The sequence below is a fragment of the Borostomias antarcticus genome (genome assembly GCF_949987555.1).
Source record: "Borostomias antarcticus genome assembly, chromosome: 3".
NCBI classification, from domain to species: domain Eukaryota; kingdom Metazoa; phylum Chordata; class Actinopteri; order Stomiiformes; family Stomiidae; genus Borostomias; species Borostomias antarcticus.
Window position 1 is genome coordinate 6970654 of NC_140236.1, and position 18605 is coordinate 6989258.

At 49.0% G+C, this 18605-nt stretch overlaps 1 protein-coding gene across 2 annotated transcripts in view; it reads right to left on the minus strand.

Annotated features, from left to right (window-relative positions):
• Positions 1 to 1048: 1048 nt before the first annotated feature.
• The window catches only part of rerea (arginine-glutamic acid dipeptide (RE) repeats a), a gene marked incomplete at its 5' end in the record, with an annotated part of 67960 nt that continues 50403 nt past the window's right edge, over positions 1049 to 18605 (minus strand). The window contains 12 exons of one of the 2 annotated variants that reach the window (XM_084435939.1): positions 1049 to 3354; positions 3657 to 3837; positions 3977 to 4144; positions 4432 to 5149; positions 5282 to 5504; positions 6178 to 7583; positions 7699 to 7812; positions 7928 to 8089; positions 8284 to 8483; positions 9420 to 9512; positions 9722 to 9884; positions 18177 to 18257. In XM_084435939.1, coding sequence (XP_084292065.1) covers positions 3321 to 3354; positions 3657 to 3837; positions 3977 to 4144; positions 4432 to 5149; positions 5282 to 5504; positions 6178 to 7583; positions 7699 to 7812; positions 7928 to 8089; positions 8284 to 8483; positions 9420 to 9512; positions 9722 to 9884; positions 18177 to 18257 — 3543 coding nt within the window. In that variant the 3' untranslated portion in view covers positions 1049 to 3320. The remainder of the gene's footprint in view (positions 3355 to 3656; positions 3838 to 3976; positions 4145 to 4431; positions 5150 to 5281; positions 5505 to 6177; positions 7584 to 7698; positions 7813 to 7927; positions 8090 to 8283; positions 8484 to 9419; positions 9513 to 9721; positions 9885 to 18176; positions 18258 to 18605) is intronic. The other variant, XM_084435938.1, reaches the window with a different exon arrangement.

The window sequence follows — 18605 nt, forward strand, 5'->3', positions numbered from 1 at the left end:
AGGTCAAGATATCTTATACCAGACAATAGGCTCCTTGTGTGTAGCACAGACATACTGGTACTCTGACAGAAATGTTTCAGGACCATATTTTTCAGGGTGTATCCTTGTGCTCGCGCCTGAGGGGTACACAAGCTTATGAGAACGATTTGGGTTGACACAAGTCACAGTTGCTCCATCGCTGGTGAGAGGAGGAGGAGGAGGAGGAGGGGGGGGGTGAATAATTCAACCAGTGCCGCTTCTTGTTCTTGTTGTTGTCTTGTAGGTAGGCGAGGCAAGAGCGGAACAACATGCCGTTACAGCAGGAGCACCTCTTTACAAAGTGGGCGTCAAATGACAGCCCGGGAAAGAGATTCCGAGGAGGCAGATTTTCATTTTATTTTTATCTTTTACTGAGGATATGGGCATAACTTCTGAATGGGGCTGAAGAGTAACGGCTCCTTCGCAAAATGTCAGCCATCGTTGAGGTGCAGCGTCACAGATTGCTAGTCCATCACCCCCACACAGGACCAAATGACAACCCTCCCCTGTTGATAGCACGGCAGGCATCCCTAAGTAGTACTGCTGGCGGCTGAGCCTGGCTTTGATACCATTATACCCCCAACCAGTGACAACAAATACTCAGCTCCATGTTTCAGTACCTCCTGACGGGACGCAATGAATTTTTAAGTTTTTTTTTTACTGAAATGCGTGATCTTAAATCTGGGGGAAAAGGTGGGATTTATTGTAGCAACATTCATGCTTTTTGTAAATAGGCCTACAATCATGTCTTACTGTAGTCAACCCAAAGTATTTTTTTCTAAGAAAAAGAAAAACGGAAAACAACATGATAATAGCAGTATAATTCCATGGAGGAATCAAGACGCAATGAGTGGAATGGGCCCCTGGCTTTCAGCACTGTGTGGAACTTAAATATTCATATGATTAACCGTTTCCCTTCAAACGGGGGATTGATTTATTTTAATGATGGTGACATTTGTTAAAAGAAAACGAAATACCTAAGCATGCATAACAAATCACATAAATCCATATCTTGTGGTGTAACTTAGTCGTTTATTTTAATTCCACAAATTTTTCAAAAAAATTACAAAATACTCAAATGGAGAGAACACAGGACTCACAATTTTTCTTATTATTTCTACTTTTTGTTTACATTGTGTCATCCCATGGCGACTACTAATATATACAGTAAGCTTCAAGATACCAGTATATATATAAATCTTAGCAGTCAGAATTTACATTCTGCTATTGCCGCTTTGAAACAAGAAGCTAAACCATTGACAACACTTAACATCAAAGGTTTGGAAACACAAAAAGAGGCAGGAGAGACTAAAGGCAGGAGAGACTAAAGGCAGGTGAATTGTGTGGAAAGGAGGCAAAGGAAAATGGGGAGTACATCAGAAGAGAGACAGGGACAGTTAGATGATGGAATTGGAGTGAGGAAGAGGTTCTTGGGGCCAGCAAGACATACGTTTAAAGGGGGCATAGAGACTAAGATCAGATCTAGAAGCATCTGAGTTGATGCCAATCCCAGACCTAGTATCCACATACGAGATGGAGTCACTTCAAAAACATAGGTTTTTTTTACTACCTTTTTGTGGAAACCAGCTAAAAACCACATAGGCCACAGTTTGAAAAAGTATCCATGGAAGTCAAAAGGTCTTGAGTGCATCGAACTAACAAACAAACAGCAGACATGTTCATGGCTGTTGACCAGAGGCAAATCAAACGTGGGCTAGCGTACAGTACACTGGTATGACGGTGAACACTGCTTGTAACAGTCGATGGCACACACACACACACACACATACACACACACACCAGCCCTGAGGTCCAGAGGAGGCTGTGCATCTCCAGGAGCCCAGGGGGAGGTATGCAATGAGAGGCTGGAGGGGAAACACACACACACATGCGCACGCACACACAGGCACGCACACACACACACACACGCACACACACAGGCACGCACGCACACCAGCACTTCCCCTGCAGCCTGGTCCCAGCGCTGGGCCAAACAGGCAGGCCCCTTTAGTGTCACAGTGAACATGGCAGCACATGTTATTACAGAGGAGCTGCAGGATGAGCTGCTGGGGTAGAAGCCCTGGAAACACCCTCACTTTCCTCTATGACCCATTGCACCCATTCACATGCGCCACTGAATCTACTAAGACACAAAGTACATTTAAAAGTCATGTTGGGCTCTCAGTGTGGAAACATTAAAAAAAATCATCATCACTATGCAATAACTGAGGGAAAAGATGAAAATAAAAAATATGAACGCCCATTTTCCTCAGTCAAATATGCAGCCATGTTGAAATGTCTAAAATCAGCCAAAATAGTTCTTCATGTTTGCTGTCAAAATACTGATTTCAAGTATAATGTTAAAACCAATTGGAGGAGCTCAAAGATGCTCTCAGTGCAATATGATCTTTTTTTCAGGGGCTTTAATATGTATGCCATACATACCTCAGTAACAACTATTCAAGTGTATCAAATCGTTACCTCAAATAATTTGCTCAACTCGTTGAGTTTAGGCATTTCGACAATATGGTGCTTGTCACGGGGCGTGGGACGAGTGAATGTGGACGAGACAGCTTTATGGATCAGTATACGTGTGTGTAAGGGGACTAGATCCTACAGCAATGACAGAGGAACCCCACAACCCCCTCAGAAACCGTTGCCTGCTCATGTAATGCCATGGTGCTCCCCTCTGAAACAAGGGATAATGCTTCAAAACAGAGAATATTGGAGATCTAAACGACTTGGTTCGGAGTCCACACCTAGTAATAATAATAATTATAATAATAATTATATGTATATATATACTATTTACAGACTCAAAAACACCATGCTGCAGCTTTTCTTTAAAATTATGAAAACCTCCAACAATGTATTAAAATAAACGTTGAATTTAAGATAGCACTTGTAATCTTTCGATATAATGGCCTGACTGGTCTTTTTTTTTCTTCTTCGATAAGCACAGTGACAAAGTGTCTTGTATTTCTAGCACCTACAAAAACGTCAGGGAAGCTTAGAGTATTGTCATGCAGGAGAGTCACAATCAGTCTTGAGGACGTTGTCACTACTTGAAGGCTATATACCAAAGAAAGTCAATGTCTTGAAAAAAACAAAATAAAATAAAAAAAGAACGTCCACAACAGAAAAGAAAAGCAACATCAGAAGGATCCTCTGACGATCCACTCCTTTTCTGTTCTTCGCAACTGAAAATGTTTGGGAGGACCATTGAATTCCTCCGCGAGACTGTCCTGTAACAACTTCCTGTGTCCCATGTACCTGCGTGTCTCTGCATCCCTCACTCAAGACTACAGCTGCTTGTCGCTCTCCTTCTTCAGCCGACTGCAACACAAAGAGCATGACACACAATTCTAAATGACAGCCATTTAAAAATATATCCTTCAGGTCTTCTGCGATTTGACACCTGTAAGTGGGCGGTAGGTAGCTCAGCAGTTAGCGCATGCGACCAGTGACAGCAAGGCCACTACTTGACCATTATATACTGTTCTGCCCTTGAGCTAACTATTAACACGTTGCTTAACTACTAACAAGTTGCTTTGGATAAAAGCACCTGCTCAATGACTTAAACGTATAAGAGAGAGGGAAAAAAAAGTGTTTGTTGTTGCGCATTTGTTGTTTCTAACCTGTAGTAGTCTTCCTGGCCAGGCAGAGGGCCCCCGTGCATGTGGTGGTGTCCGTGGAGCCACTGCTGCTCCATGGCCAGCCTCTGGAGCTCTGCTGACTGGGCGTGCATGGCCTGGAGCTGGTGGGCTGCAGACATTTGGGGAGGCAGGCCTCCCTGTAGTTCCCGTGGGTATGGAGTACCTGGGAGAAATCACACACATCCGGGCCGCGGGTCTGGTTAACGACGGGTCCAGGCGGCGTAAACTGGGTTTCCTAATAGTTTTTCCACATCGATATCTCATTGACCGCGCTGAAACCAGTCGGTCGGATGAGTCCTTACCGAAAACGGGGTGGCGCAGCATCTCGTGTTCGTGCGGCTGTCCGAGGAGGGGGTTGGGCATGGCGCCGGGCGGGTAGGGGAAGCGTGCGAGGTGGGGTCCTGCTGACAAGGGGTCTACTAGCTGGTGGGCCCCAGAGCCTGGGGGACACACAAGACATTCACCACCACCTTCTGGGTGTCAGAAGCTTTTTGGTCAGGGTACACTCAAACAGACAGTTCATCACAGTCACAGCCATTGACCATTACACGTTACTGCTATCAAGGCCCGGCGGAAAAATACAAAGTATATAAAGAATCAACAACAGTAACTATGAAAATACTTGACGATTGGTTGATAGACAAAATATTAGCTTTTACTGGTTGCTTACAGTACAACATCGTCAAAGTGGAATGTGTGAGTCTCTACTGATGCTGTGAGAGCAGTGTGGATGTGAGCGAGCAGGGCTTTCCCTCACCTTGGTGTAGCGGGTCTTGCTGGTGCAGGTGGAGGTGTGAGTGGATGTGCGAGTGCTGGTGGTGGTGCGGCGTGACGTTAAACATCTGCAGCCGGGCGATGGGGTCGTTGGCCACCGACGCCATCCTCTCCGCGTGGAGCCTCTCGGCGGCCAGCCGCTCCGGATAGCTCATCTCGGCCCTCAGCTGGGGCCCGTGGCCCAGGGCCAGGCGCTCACGGTCCAGCGGGTTGAGGCCCGGGTGGAAGGAGGCGAACGGGTGGTGCCCCGCCATGGGCGGCAGCGCGATGGCCCCGTGCCGGGCAAAGTGCTCCATGGGGTTGGCCGAGGGGTGCATGCCGTCCATTTCGGGGGGCTTGACCTCGAAGCCTGGCTTCATCCTCTCCCTCAGCTCCCTCTCTCGGATCTCTCTCTCGCGCATCTCCCGCTCGCGGAGCTCGCGTTCCCGCATGCCGGGGTCGTTGTACAGGCCCGGCATGTGATAGGCCAGCAGGGGGTCTGCGGGGTTGAGTGACACGAAGAAGGGGTGGTTGCGGTTGGTGGGCGACATGACGTGGGGGCGGGCGTACTCGCTGAGGGTGCGCAGGGCGGGGGTGTCCGGGCCGATGTACGGGGGCACGGCCGCGATTGTGGTCGGGGGGCCGTCGAAGGGGGGGCGCATGTGGGCGGGGCCACACATCTGGGGGTCGCCCATCCGGCCCTCGTGAGACGAACTGGCTTTCTGTTGGGGCGAGAAATAAGAATTCAGAGACGCATTTCGAGCGGAATGACGACCACTGTGAAAAGAGAGACGATTTCATGCGGAATGACAACCACTGTGAAAAGAGAGACGCGCCGCGACAAAAAAACTCACCGCCGCTCTCTCCGCTTCCCTCTCCCGTTCCCGCTCTCTCTCCCGCTCCTTCTCCCTCTCTCTCTCCTTCTCCTTCTCTTCCCGTGCTTTCTGCTCCACCTCTCTCTTGGCCTTCTCCAGAGCTTCCTCTCGTTTCTTGGCGAGCTTGGAGGCAGCCAGGGGAGTGAAGAAGAAGTCTGTCCTCGCACACGAGTTGTAACCTCGGTCCAGGTGCTTGATAAACCTGTCGACACAAAATAGTTTCATGACACATTTGAAATTTACGCAATTTGCCACGTGAAGAATGAGCATAAATGAACGAAAAGCTTTGCTTCATTGAACGTATTCAAAATAAACGGGCAAAGTAAAGACGTCGAAATAAATAGCACACGGCATGTTATTTGAAAACAAACTAACTCTAGTAACGCAATTTCACTGCTGTGATGAGTTTCTCCGGTCTGTATTAAGAAGCTCATTGCTATTCATTGGCAATGTGAGAGCCACTTAAGCGCAAGGCCACAGCAGCTCATTGTATTCGGATGGCCCCGTTCACTCACATCACATCGTAATTAATCTTCTGCCTGCGCTCCCATCCCTGGCGATTCGAAGCCATCGCGCACTTAGAGCTAAAGGCTAATCGTAGCCTGTTCTGAGACTGGGGAGGTCATTCAATTTGCTGCCTTCACAAAAACAAGAAGGGATCTGAAGGCAGATACTGTTTGTTGTTCGTGTTATTTGGGCTGCTAATGGACATTTGTGTAATTTGGGCTGCTAATGGACATTTGTGTAATTTGGGCTGCTAATGGACGTTCCCAGACCAAAACGATCTGCAGTTCTGCAGATGTTTGACGACAGTTGTGTGTTCGCTTTCTCAAGTGAGAAGAGCCGCGTGTCAGGAGTGACGCAGCTGGACGTACCGTGCTGATTGGCTGGCGTGGCTGGGCGTATTGATGACTGTGGGCTCGGGGGAGGGGCTTCTCTGTGGAGGTGGGGGGCTCTCGGGCTCCTCCGATTCGTCCAGGGGTTCCTCTTTGATGTGCACGGGCGGGAGGGAGGGGCCTGAGCCGGCGGAGGAGACCGAGGCTGGGAGGGGCGTGGAGATGGAGGCGGAGCAGGAAGAGGAGGATGAGATGGAGGAGGAGGAGGAGGAGAGGGGAGGCTGGAAGCCCGGTAAGGAGCTGGACGAGGAGGGCAGGGGTAAGACCGGGGTGAAGGAGTGAGGGGGGAACGGCGTCTGCAGGGGCACGTTGGGGTGGGAGGCGGCGACCGAGGGTGGCAGGGGGGGTGCGGGGGGAGGCTGGTGGCCGGCCGAGGCCGGCAGGCTCTGGGACTGGGTGAGGACCGGGGGCTGCGCCGGGGGAGGCTGGAGCTGCTGGCCCTGGGGCATGAGCTGGAGGGGAGGAGGGTGGGCCGGCGGGGGGTGGAGGGTGGACAGGGAGCTGAGGGGCTTGAGGGCGGGCGGCGGCGGCAGGTTGGAGGGCATCTGCGGGAAGGGGGGCGCCGACAGGTGGGGCGGGTGCTTGTGGGACTGGGGGTTGGGCATCTGGGGGATGGGCGTGGTGGGGGGGGGCTTGATGTGACTCATGGACATGGGGGCGGGGGGCAGGGGCTGCTCGCGGGGGGGCGGCAGGGGCGGCGGCCCCCCGCCCTGGGAGGCCGCCTGGGACTGGGAGGGGGGCGTGTGGGACCGCTGCTGCGGCAGGGCCGCCAGGGCCGAGGGCGGGACCTGAGACTGCCCCATCGGGAAGCCCTGAGGAGGCATGGAGTGAGGGTGAGACATGTGGGAGGGGCCGGCCTGGAGCGGGTGTGGCATGGGGGGCATGGGCCCGTGCATGGAGCTGGGCAGCGACTGGCTTGGTCCGGGGGGACCAAGGGGCGGAGCCTGAGTCATCCCCTGCATAGGAGAGTGGGGAGAAGGCAGCCTCTGAGGGTGCAGGGAGGCCCCTGATTGGATGAGGGACAGCGGGCTGGCCTGGGGTAGCGGCTGGGGAGGTAGAGAGGCGGGGGGCGCTGAGGGGGCGGCCTGGGGGCCCAGCGAGGGGGCCGTGGACGTGGGGGGGGTGGGAACCGCGGAGGAGGAGGAGGAGGTGCCTGGCTGACACTGGATAACCGGAGGGTGCTGGCCCTGCAGTAGCTGCTGCTGCTGGGCTGAGGAGTCCGAGTCGCTCTCGTTGTCGCGGGGACTGGGGATGCTGGGGGAGGAGCTGCGGTTGTCCTGGTCGATGTCCTTGGGGTCGCTGCTGCACTCCTCGTTGACACTGCGCCCGTCCGAACTTTCCCCCTCCCCCTCGCATTCCGACGGCGAGTCGGGCCGATTCAGCTCCTGCGAGACAAGGGAGGGGAGGGGGTGAGGGTACACGCTGCCAACACGGACGGGGATAACTACAATCCCTCAGGACAGGCGGGAAAAAGGTGAACGCACATAAGTGCGAGCTCACCTGTGTCTTGGACTTTTTGGCAGTGGCCCTCTCGGACTCCTCCGTGTCTGACGTTCCCTTCTCTCGCTGGCGTTTGGCACTCTTCATAGGCGACGGCGCCTCCTCTTTAATCTTCTGTGAAGAAATGTGCAAGTGTGTTCACAACTTTTTCTCTACACATGTACTGTATGTTTCAGAGAAAGTATCTGTTTTACAGACCGTGTGTGTGTGTGTGTGTGTGTACGCGCACCTTGCTGGGCTTCTTCATGGAGTCTGTCTTGCTGTCAGTGCTGTCGGTGCTGGCCGCGCTGGGAGAGGCGCGTCCACTAGAGCGCAGGTCTTCGTTGGTGGGGGAGGCTCGGCCATCAGGGCTGGCTGGCTGCTTCTTGCGGCCACTGCGTAGCGTCGACATCTGCGGCCGCGGGGAGAACGCGGGGAAAGTGGTCAGAATCTAGGAGAGCCTAACATACAAGGGCGGCGTAAAACCCACATCGAGCCCAGGCAGGCGGGTGGGTTCAGAAGTGAACGGAAATTAAGTGTTATAGGTTGAAGAAGAGTGAGAGAGAGAGAGAGAGAGAGAGAGGGCGAGCGGACGGGAGCGCGTACCGAGCCTCTGTTCCGTCTGGTCCTCATGCTATGCTTCCCGCTGAGTCCATCCTCTTCCTCTTTGACGGGTTTGAACATAAACGGGGGAGGGTCCACGGGCTTCTCGATGGGCGGCAGCTCGCCGTACTTCTTGAAGTGGATGCGGCAGTCGGTGCACAGCAGGATGTTCTCCCGGCCCCCGTGGTGCCAGTCCTTGGAGGCTGGGGAAAGTCATCAACGCGGATAAGATACCACTCGCTAGACACGGCCATACATACATATGCGAACACAGGCCTCGGCTCTATAGCTGTCAACGTTATGAAAATAAAGTGGCGATTTATACGAAGAAGAATGTGTTGATTGATTGCGTAGTGTGTCTCCGTCAAAACCTGTCGATCACACAAGCGCCATTTGAGGTGCAGATGATCTTCTTAAGTCTAATAAAACGGAGGCTAAATTAAACACTGTCATTACACTCCACTGAGGGCATGTGGGGTATACACCGGAGGGTGTCTTAATCTCTGGGGTGTATACTCCCAGCCTTGCGATACCAGAGAATCGGAGATCTCTGCCTACCAAATCAATCTCCAATAATCTGGAGATTTTTATATGCAAGATAGTTGCTAGAATGCCAGTGAGAAGCGCCAAAACCATGCCTACTGCTTTGGATTGGTTCAAACCTGAATAAACATGCAAAGCAGATTTCTTTGTATTTTTTACGCTCTTGGATTGGCTTCTGCAACGCATTTTTTGATTGTTCCCACACAGTTTGAGGAACGAAAGCTGCGAGAGTCTCTAGTTGATCAAAGCGTTGAGAGACAGATTTGGGAGTCTAGTACACTCCAGGCTAACTGCGCCCACACAGTTGTTAGCCATCCTAGTTGCGATGGCAAAGATGCCAAGCATCGCCAGACGGGGGGTTGGGAGCTGTAAGCCAGCTGTGTTGTGAGAGGAGGATAACGAGGCGAGGCTGTGGGCTCTCGTCTGTTCTGATCAAATTAGAGTTGACATCCTCCCGTGCCCATCTGTCAGAGCGCACCGTGTTGAGGCGCTGGATAAACACTGATCACAGGATCATGATGAGGATTGTCACGCAGGTCCATATGATGTTGACTGTGCCTGTGTGTGTGCGCGCGTGTATCAAAAAGGGGCCTTACTGGTGGTGAAACAGTGACGACAGGCGTAGCCCTTTAGCTCCTGCTCACTGTCTTCGCTGTCAAAGTCATCTTCACTGGCTGAGCTGAGGTCCACTGGAAGAGAGCGAGAGGGAAAACAATGAAATCAAACGCATCTGGCAGACAAAGATGACAAAATATTTCATCATCCGTCCCTTGCAAACGCTGCCGAGTTGAGACTCCATTGTGAAAGTGCCCAAATCTATCCAGAGTAAGTGATCTATGTTTGATTGGTTGTCTTGTCCCTCCCTGCTAGCTCCGTGTAGGGGGGTCTAGTTGCTTACAGAATTCGCTGGAGGGGGGGCGGGAGGGGGTGTTGACAGGCGTGGAAGCAGTTCGCGTTTTGATGCGGCGGAAGACAGGCTGGCGACGGTGTCTGCGGTGCGCCCGAGAGCTGGCCGCCTCAGGGGTCTTCTTCCAATAGTAGTAGAAGGTGATCAGCTCCCCCTGCAGGACAACATGGGACAGAGACACTGAGGAACAGGGAACAGACCCACAATATATCCTCACTTACAGGAAAACCTGTAAACACACACACACAAACACACTATTTATGAAAACCTATAATTCTATGTAGCTCTAACTAAATAGGAATCATTGGCCAGCAAAAAGAAAAAGGTCAGTCTTTTCTGACTATTACAGAGGCACAAATTAATAAACTAAGCAAACACAAACTAACCAAACACTTCTTCCATCTAAACAAGGTAAACAATAACCTTGAATAATTATGTATGTTAGCACACTATTCCACAAGTGAAGCTGATCTTAAGATGTGGAAATAATTCATTAACAGTGCGTCCCATAGCGCTGGGCCACGGAGCGGGAATCCAGGGAGTCCAGGCCAGGTTTTATGTCTGGCCGGGTGTGTTTGTGCTGCTGCCGTGTTGGTCCCAGGATTAGACTGGGGAGGCTGGCTGAATGTAGGGGTATTAGGATCAGTGCATTGGTGGCTGCCTGGGTGGCAGGCGCTTGAATGGGAACAAAAGAACATGTCGGGGAGAGCTTTGGCGCTACAAATAGGGAGTGAAATGGCTCCTCGCCCCGACGCTGGAAGAGTCAATTGAACTTTAATCAAACATGCGGAGGGGTGCGCTTGCAGAGAGCGAGGCAGATAAATCCACTGCACAAAAGGCCCGCCAGGAAATCAATACCCAACTGAAACATTAACACATGCAATCATGGATCAGAAAGCACTTTGCTGAGGCAGCCTTTGCAAATTAACCACTGCTTTCCGGCCACACTCAAAATAATACACACGCTCTGAAATTGGCGACAGGAGAAGGAGGGGGCAATTATGCAGTTTCCTGTAGGGCTTTGCCCCTCTATCCCCCATCCTGAACTCACTTGCTATTGGTTCCTCTATTGGATTTTCTAATGAACCCATGACGAGGGAGCAGGATTGTTAGGTGAGCCGTTAGTCACCTGTAATCTTTAAGGCCTAGAGGACAGTCATCTACCATCTCAGGGTCTGTTAAACCGGTCCTGGACAGAGCTCCCTGTCTTTAATGTGTATTGATTGTTTTTATTTCCCTGCTCCAGCTGGGCCACTTGACATAAATCAGACAGTGCACTGCTCTCAAAAACACGGTAACAGCATTGCTGCAAAACGCTTAACTGGATTCTTAGCTGCATGAAAGTCAAGCAGCATTCATGAAATGGTGGACGGCTGGAGAAAAGCCAAATTCTCTAGTAACAATTCAAATTCCACAACACAGACATTTTCCATTACTTTATGAAAACAATATTTAGGCTGTCATCTTTGTTGACATTACCGTGTAAGTAAATATAGGTGTTCTTATCAGGCTCAGTGTGAGGCCGGCTCAGGCTACCTGGGCCTGTCATGTTTGCTGTGAATAAACACTGACCAAGGATCACGTGGGCAGCTCCTTCATAAGCACCTCCACAAGCCTCGTTAATATCGGCCATCAAAGTACAAGATAAATCCCTCTCAACTGCTGCTTTGATTGAGCTCAGCACAGTGGGCTTAGGCTAGTTTAATGAGATCCCTGCACATACTGCTCTTAGGGAATATCCATAACTACTACCGCCTCCAGAAACTTCCATGTTATCCAGCTGTGAGGCGCGCCAAGGGCATTTTACAGAGGGTGCTTCACAAGTTAGGGCTCGGCGGAGCCTTCTGGCGCGGGGGTGTAAATAGAGGTGCTGCACCCACAGCCTTGGCTCCGTAGCTGGAGCTGGGAGAGACCCCAGAACCTTGGCTGCAACGCACATCTGGAAATGTGGGGATATATTCCACCGCGCCGGTGAGCGAGAGTTTACGGGAAATCCATCGGCACGCTGACCCACAGCGCATTGCTCCACCAGGATACCGAAGGCCATTCAGACTGAATAGGACCTTAGACGATCTAAAGTTCATGGACAAAACACCCCACCCCCTTCTTGAACATGGAAGTTGCAAATCTTTTCACTGTGGCCCACAATACTGCCTAATATTGAGTTTGGCTAGTGCTTGTGCCATCTCTTTGTGCAGGTATATTTTATGCGAGTACTGTGCGTGTGTGTGTGTGTGTGTGTGTATATGCGCATATCTCTCTGACTGTCTAGCCAGATCAGCAGGGCCCAGCCTGGTGCTGACGGAAGGAAGGCAGACATCCTGATGTGAAATCTAATTGAAATGTGCAATTGGAAAGTGTTGAGCAGGGCAGAGCGCTGGTTCTGGTGTGTACTTAATGACGGTTCTCAGCAGCCGCCCTCTCCCTCCCCTACCGCTTGCTGACAACTGCGCAGCCTCCACCACAAGCCCTGCAGACACGGGGGAAAGGTCAGCATGACCCTAAATCACTTTCAGTACGTCAAGTACCGTTACATTAGCCTGGGATTTCTGAAAGCATCTAGTGAGTTTTGAAAGGAAACTAACAGGAGTGCTGATGATGTTTGTGAATGTCGCATACAACATTTGCAAGCGGAATCCATTACGGAAATGCTTGAGGGATGATCATCTTTTAAGTGGTTAAGTTTCTTCACGTGGAAAGCAAATGCCATCATGGCTGATCACAGACGATCAGTTTTGAGGCCAAAGGAAAAAAAAAAAGGAAGAAAAAAAAGAGTACTATGAAAACATTCCCCAAGAACAGTGTCTTTTCCTGTACACTTTAAGCATTTGCCTTGAATGAAATGGAAAAGTAGAAAAATGCCAATCATATCAAAGTCTACTGTAACATATACAAACATTTCCATGGGTAATAACCCATAGAGACTAGATGAGCGGAGAGAACGGGCATTCCTGCGGTTGGGGAAGACCTCGTGTGGCGAATTAGTGTCAAAGAGACAGATTGACAGTTTAAATATCTCTATCAACCTGCCTGTCTGTCAAGTCGGCTTTCTCTGAAGCCAAAACCCGGATGATATCTCCGTTTCATCTTGTTCCTTTTCCCAGATATGAATGTCACTAACTCTATATCCTGCTGCAATGAGCTTAAGGCTATGGAGGTTGCTTCACTGGCTTCAGTTCAATTGACTGACTTCATTGCGACATTACATTTAAGGTTTACTGTTAAGGTTTGCAAAAAAAAAAATTTTTTTTTTTTTTTATTCTTTTACAGCAAAACAGCAGAGCCTGAAAGAAGATAAGTTGGAATAAACATCTGAACTTAAACATGAAATATATATTCTCCTTAGCCCGGTAAATCACTGCACAGCAGTACAGTGTGTGCTAGAGTGCCCGAGAATGTGAGATACTGACAACATAAGCTCGGCATTATAAGACCTTTTAGAATGCTTCCATCTGCAGGAGATTTCTGGGCAGTGGATTATCCGACAAGGAAATGGCTTACCTCATATCACATCACTCAGTGCTTCCCTCCTAGTTATCGGCACTTGAAATGGGAGGCTGAATGTGGTGATATTCACGAGTGAGTGAGCGTGTTTGTAAAAGTGCGCACCTACCCTAGCCGACGTGCAATATTTTTTCTACAGCTCCACCCTCTCCTGCGGTACCATGGTTTCTTTGTGTACGTGTATGCATGTGTGTGTGTGTGTGTGTGTGTGTGCGCGCTGAGAATGAGTGGGAGTTGAGGGAGCCTTCGCTGGGCTCAGTGGTCCTGTGCTCGAGGGCGAGGGCTAAACTCATGTATTTACACACTCTCATCTCCTCTCTCTCCGGCCCAGGCCTGGACAGATGGTTTCTGTTTTTCCTGGCAGATTTGTGACGGAGCCACAAAAGGCCCCTGCTTTGACATGAAGCCAAACGGTTAAGGCCGTTACTGGCAAGCGCTGGGGAAGGAGGAGAGGACAGGGGAGTGGAGGAGGAGGAGGGGGGGAGGAGCAGGAGGGAGAACAGAGGCGGAATAAAGAGCAAAAGGAGGATAACAATGGACAATCAACCTTGAATCTAATGACAACCCTTCCTAACACCCCCCCCCCCCCATCCCACATTTGGGCTGGATGAGGCGTGACGCTGGGCGTAGGAGAGCGGAGAGCACCAGGAGCATGTGATCTCTGGGTTCTGGTGGCCGATACAGAGTTGTGTAAACATCCATTAGTGCGGCCAGCCTGTGTGCCTCCTGCTCCCTCAACAGACTCCAGCCTTTGGGAGCTGGAGCAGAAGGGTGGGAGGGTGCCTGATTTTCATTTCAGCAAGGTGGAGGACAACGTTCATCTTTGGGCCAAATCTAACAAAGATTTAGTACTCATGGACATGTCCCACTACTCCTGTTCTTTTAGCTGAATATTTTTTAATACATAATTCTGTCCGCAATTTCCACTGACTGCCAAACCTATGCTACCAGTTTACACCGTTCCACCTTCTATAATGGTCAACTGACAGTTCCACAAGTGAATAATAGATCTCAAACATGTTGCCTCGATGCCATCCAGCGTAATATTCTGTAAATAAAGCCTTTCGAAAGGACCATTCAATTCACCGTGCACATCTCGTTCAAAAGTACACTTCTAACAAGGTCAGAAAATTCAAAGTCCAACCACCATGTGTTTGATTCAGACCCAGACCCCCAGGACGCAGGTTCCTCTAAGCCCAGGCACAGGGAGAATGGTGAAAGAACCTTGGCTGCGGGAGCAGTGCAGTGTGTGTGTGTGTGTGTGTGTGTGTGTGTGTGTGTGTGTGTGCGAAAGGCGGTTAAATAGACAGCCGATCCCTGCTGCGACGAGCCTTTCTGCCGTAGAACCACTGAATAAGCTCCGCTTTCACAGGTCAGGGATGCACACGCTGAAGAATCAGCACTCGTGTTTTTCCTGCTGTAAGCACTTTTGCCAATGAAAGCAGATTGGACTGCAACAAGCGCCTTTTTCGTGGGGGGTCGATTCCTCGTGTTCTGCTGATAAGCTGGTCCCCCCAAACCAGAATGCGGAGCCTACCAAAGAACTCAATTAGAGCAGGACCTCGTCTCCCGCTACATATATTAGCCTCAACAATGTGTCGGACTTCACCCTAGCAAACTAAATTGCCTGTGGACCGCTGAACAAACATCCCTCCATATTGGTTCTGCTACCGCCATCCACTGCATAAACAAGCTATATCATTTACCAAAAACATGGAAGCTCTTCTGTCAAACCTTGACAGCTGCTGCCATCTCGAACAACCCCCCGCCCCAGTTTTAGCAGGTTTAATTATTGCCTGAACCAAAGTATTTATAATCACACACTCATCCCCTCAGCTCTCGCTGTTGGGCTGAAGACACGGCAATGAATTCAATTTGACGTTTGTACAGATCGCACAGGGGCAAACATCTGCTGTGAGGTCGTGTTGAAAACACAGCTCTCCTGTTGGCTGTTCAGGCCGGTAGATGACAGGGCCTGGAGGGGCGCTTAGTCTCTACTCCTGTAGCCCGGCTCACTCCCAAAACAAGGAGATTGCAAAACAAAAATAATTCTGTTTCAACCGAATCAGATCTGCAGTAAATATATTGCTTTCTCTCCTAAAAAATATACTGCAACGCGAATAGTCTCTGATAAACAACTTTTACATAACCAGTTAAACTTAATGGATATGGTAATGAATAGTATATTTTTTATGTCTTCAAGAGTTCCAAATATGTATAATAATATAAAAGAGAAGAGATATCCTTTGAGACCACACTTTCCCCGAACCCTTACAGTGGAAATATAAAGTTATCGCCGATCTGCCATTTCAGCAGATTCAGTTGTTTGAACATGGAGAGCGGCTCGTGTTCCATGACGTCCTTTCTGGAGCGAAGGAAATGGTGGCAGCAGGCAGCAGGGGCGGCGCTGTTAGACGGTCAGACGACACACCCACTTCCCCCTCCGGGCCTTTATGTGACTTTATATAAAGCATTCCTGAGCGCTAGTCAGGCCTGGTGTGTTTACACAGCGCTGGGTGCTTACCCTTGGCAGTGCCTGCTCTGAGCCATACTGGCGCTACAGGAGAAGCCCAGTTAATAAGGGCTGGAGGGGGAGGGGGTGGGGGGGGACAGGAACACTGCACTCCCCTCCTCTGGAGCTCTGGCTATCAGCCCAGAGGGGGAGGGGGGGGGGGGGGGGGGGTTTACGGCTCTGCTTTCTGGCTCGGCACCCTGCTCCTCTCCAGGCCCCGGGGGCAGGACATGTTGCAGGAACACACCGCATTTACGTGAGCCGCTCGCTTCTCGGATGGCTTGACATGCAAGTGGAATTTCAGAAATATAGGTCTGTGCCGGGAGATACGGGAAAAATCTGTCCCGAAAACCTAGAAGAAAAAAAAATGTGGAGAGGTTGTTCTGGTCTATGCTACACATATGAAGTGTTGGGGTGAGAGAGATTGGTGTTTGGGAAAATAACTGGAGCTTTCCTTTGGGGTAGCGACTGCCATAAACTCGGAGATCAGGCTTTCAGCACAAAAGCAAGTTCAATCATAAGCAAAGAGGATTTTCTCTTTATTTTTTTGTGTAACTGTGCGACAACCCTTGCTTGTCTATATTGAGCTAACCCCCACCTCACCCCTCTCCTCCTGTACTTGCTACCCTCCTCCTCAGTCTCCAAGTCATTTCCCCCTCTTTTCTTATTTTTAAAGGGCAGTTTATTTTCCATTTGCGGAGGGAAAATGAATCTCTCCTTGCTCTGTGGTGGTAGCAGGGCTGGATCCAGAGGGAGGTCCATTACCTCTCCTGCCAAGAACACTCCCCCTTCCAGGTTGAATTGCATTAGTACCTACTTTATAGCCAATAGACTACTCTGGTTATAAATCTCAAAACCAGTACAAATAACTGAGGTAACCTCTGAGGAAACCGTATTCATAAACATTAATTTCTCATTTAAGAATGGAGCAATTGGTTTTGAATGATTACTTCTTTTGCATGTACAATATATTCCAGTACAAGTTCCAGTACAGTTTGATACTCTGTAGAGCCTAAGCTACACTGTACTGTTGCATGTCAGGTCAGGTTTTCCGTGAAGTGCTGGTGGCGTGTGGAGATTTGAAATCTCAAACTCACACTGGAAAATGAGACAAACACCTTTGATTTTCCCTTTTGATGTCTATGTCAACACGACTTCTGCAGTCGTCCATGTGGAGAAGCCTTGATTGTTCACAAATGAAACAAGCACCACCATGCTCTGCACTGCAGGGTAAACAACTTTACCAGGATAGGGAAAATGTATACTGCGACCATGTAAAATATATTCTGTCATTATTCACATAAAAAAGAATCAACTTAATCTGTACCTTAAGGACCATGTTTAGTTCTGGGAGATATGGATGTTTACATCAACATCAAGGCTGCTTAAGCGTCTACAGGAGAGCAAAGCACAGTCCATTTGGCAGCCATGTTTCTGCACCAACAGACTGATCAACTTTAATATGGCTGGCCACACTATTCTGAGTTAATCATTGTTGGAGTTGGATGTGACCCATTTGTGTAATCCAACAGGTTACACAGTTGTTCGCTGATGATTAACACATTAACATACACACTAACACACTGGGGAGGGAGTTAAGAGGAATATGGACAGAGAAGCCTGCCTCTGCCAAAGAACATAAACAAAACAATTAGGAGAGTTCCTCTGAGCATGACAGGTATTAACTACCTTCGTCTCCCACAGTTGTAGAGTGATCGAGTCCTGGCAAGCCCCTCAAGACAACAACTTGACAAATCAATGCAATTGTTCTACTGATTGATTTTGATTGACAAATTGCATTGTTCTCTCTTCATATACGTGTGCCTCATAACATCACAATATCTGACTGGCCCTGCATTTGCTGTCAAATAATTTGCCATCTTGCTTTACTTATGAAATGCTAATAACTCAGTAAGAGCACAGAAACTATTTCCTGATAAAAGTTTTCACAGAACTTGTCATACATTCTGCTATTTCCCCCACAGGATTCACATTTGATTTTCACATGATTGCCAGTAGTAGTTTGTGTGAGGCCTATATTTTAAGAGTATGATTGGGCCTCAGTGTTTCCAGTAACCAAATAATCTTATGATATCATATCATCTTTTTTAGGTACTTGGATGTACACATTTAGTGTTCAACAATAAGCTTTCAGGTTGAAAGTCAGCTATGGCAAAAAATATCACATGAAGGCAAACATGTTTTACTGTTTGAGTAAAATTAAGAGGTTATTTTTGAGTGAAGTTATATCTTAACACTCAAGACAATCAAGTTTGATTCAAGTTTAGCAGCAGCATTTAATACGAGACACGCACAATGCTTTTCTATACTTTGAACAGGGTTGTTAAACCGATATCAGAATCAGTATCAGATACAATATCTGATTATCCCATAGTAATATCACATAGAAGATAAATTACTGTAACTTACTGTTTCTTTGTTTGGTAGCAGCTCCTTGCGAATCCTGAAGAAGTTCTTGCCAAACTGTCTCAGGCCTTTAATAAACCGCTTCTGTTATTTTGAGAGTGGAAAAGAGAAAAAGAATCAGCAAATATACTGTACTGTACAGTCAGCTGAAATACAACCACATAACGTTACAGCCCACCATGACAAAACATTGCTCTCCTTTCTTTAGTCTGTTTTGAAAGGTTTGATGTGTATCTCGAAACCTTTGTACCCTCAGTTTACACTCCTGCGTACACACACAGCCAGGCAGGGCAAAACCAGAGGAAATGACAAGTAAAGCAAGCATCGACACTGAGATTGCGCCTGCTCTTTTATGTGGCTCTAAAACAGCGACAACAAAACCTATTGGTACATGAAAACGCAATATGATTGCTTGTGAATATCTTCGGACAT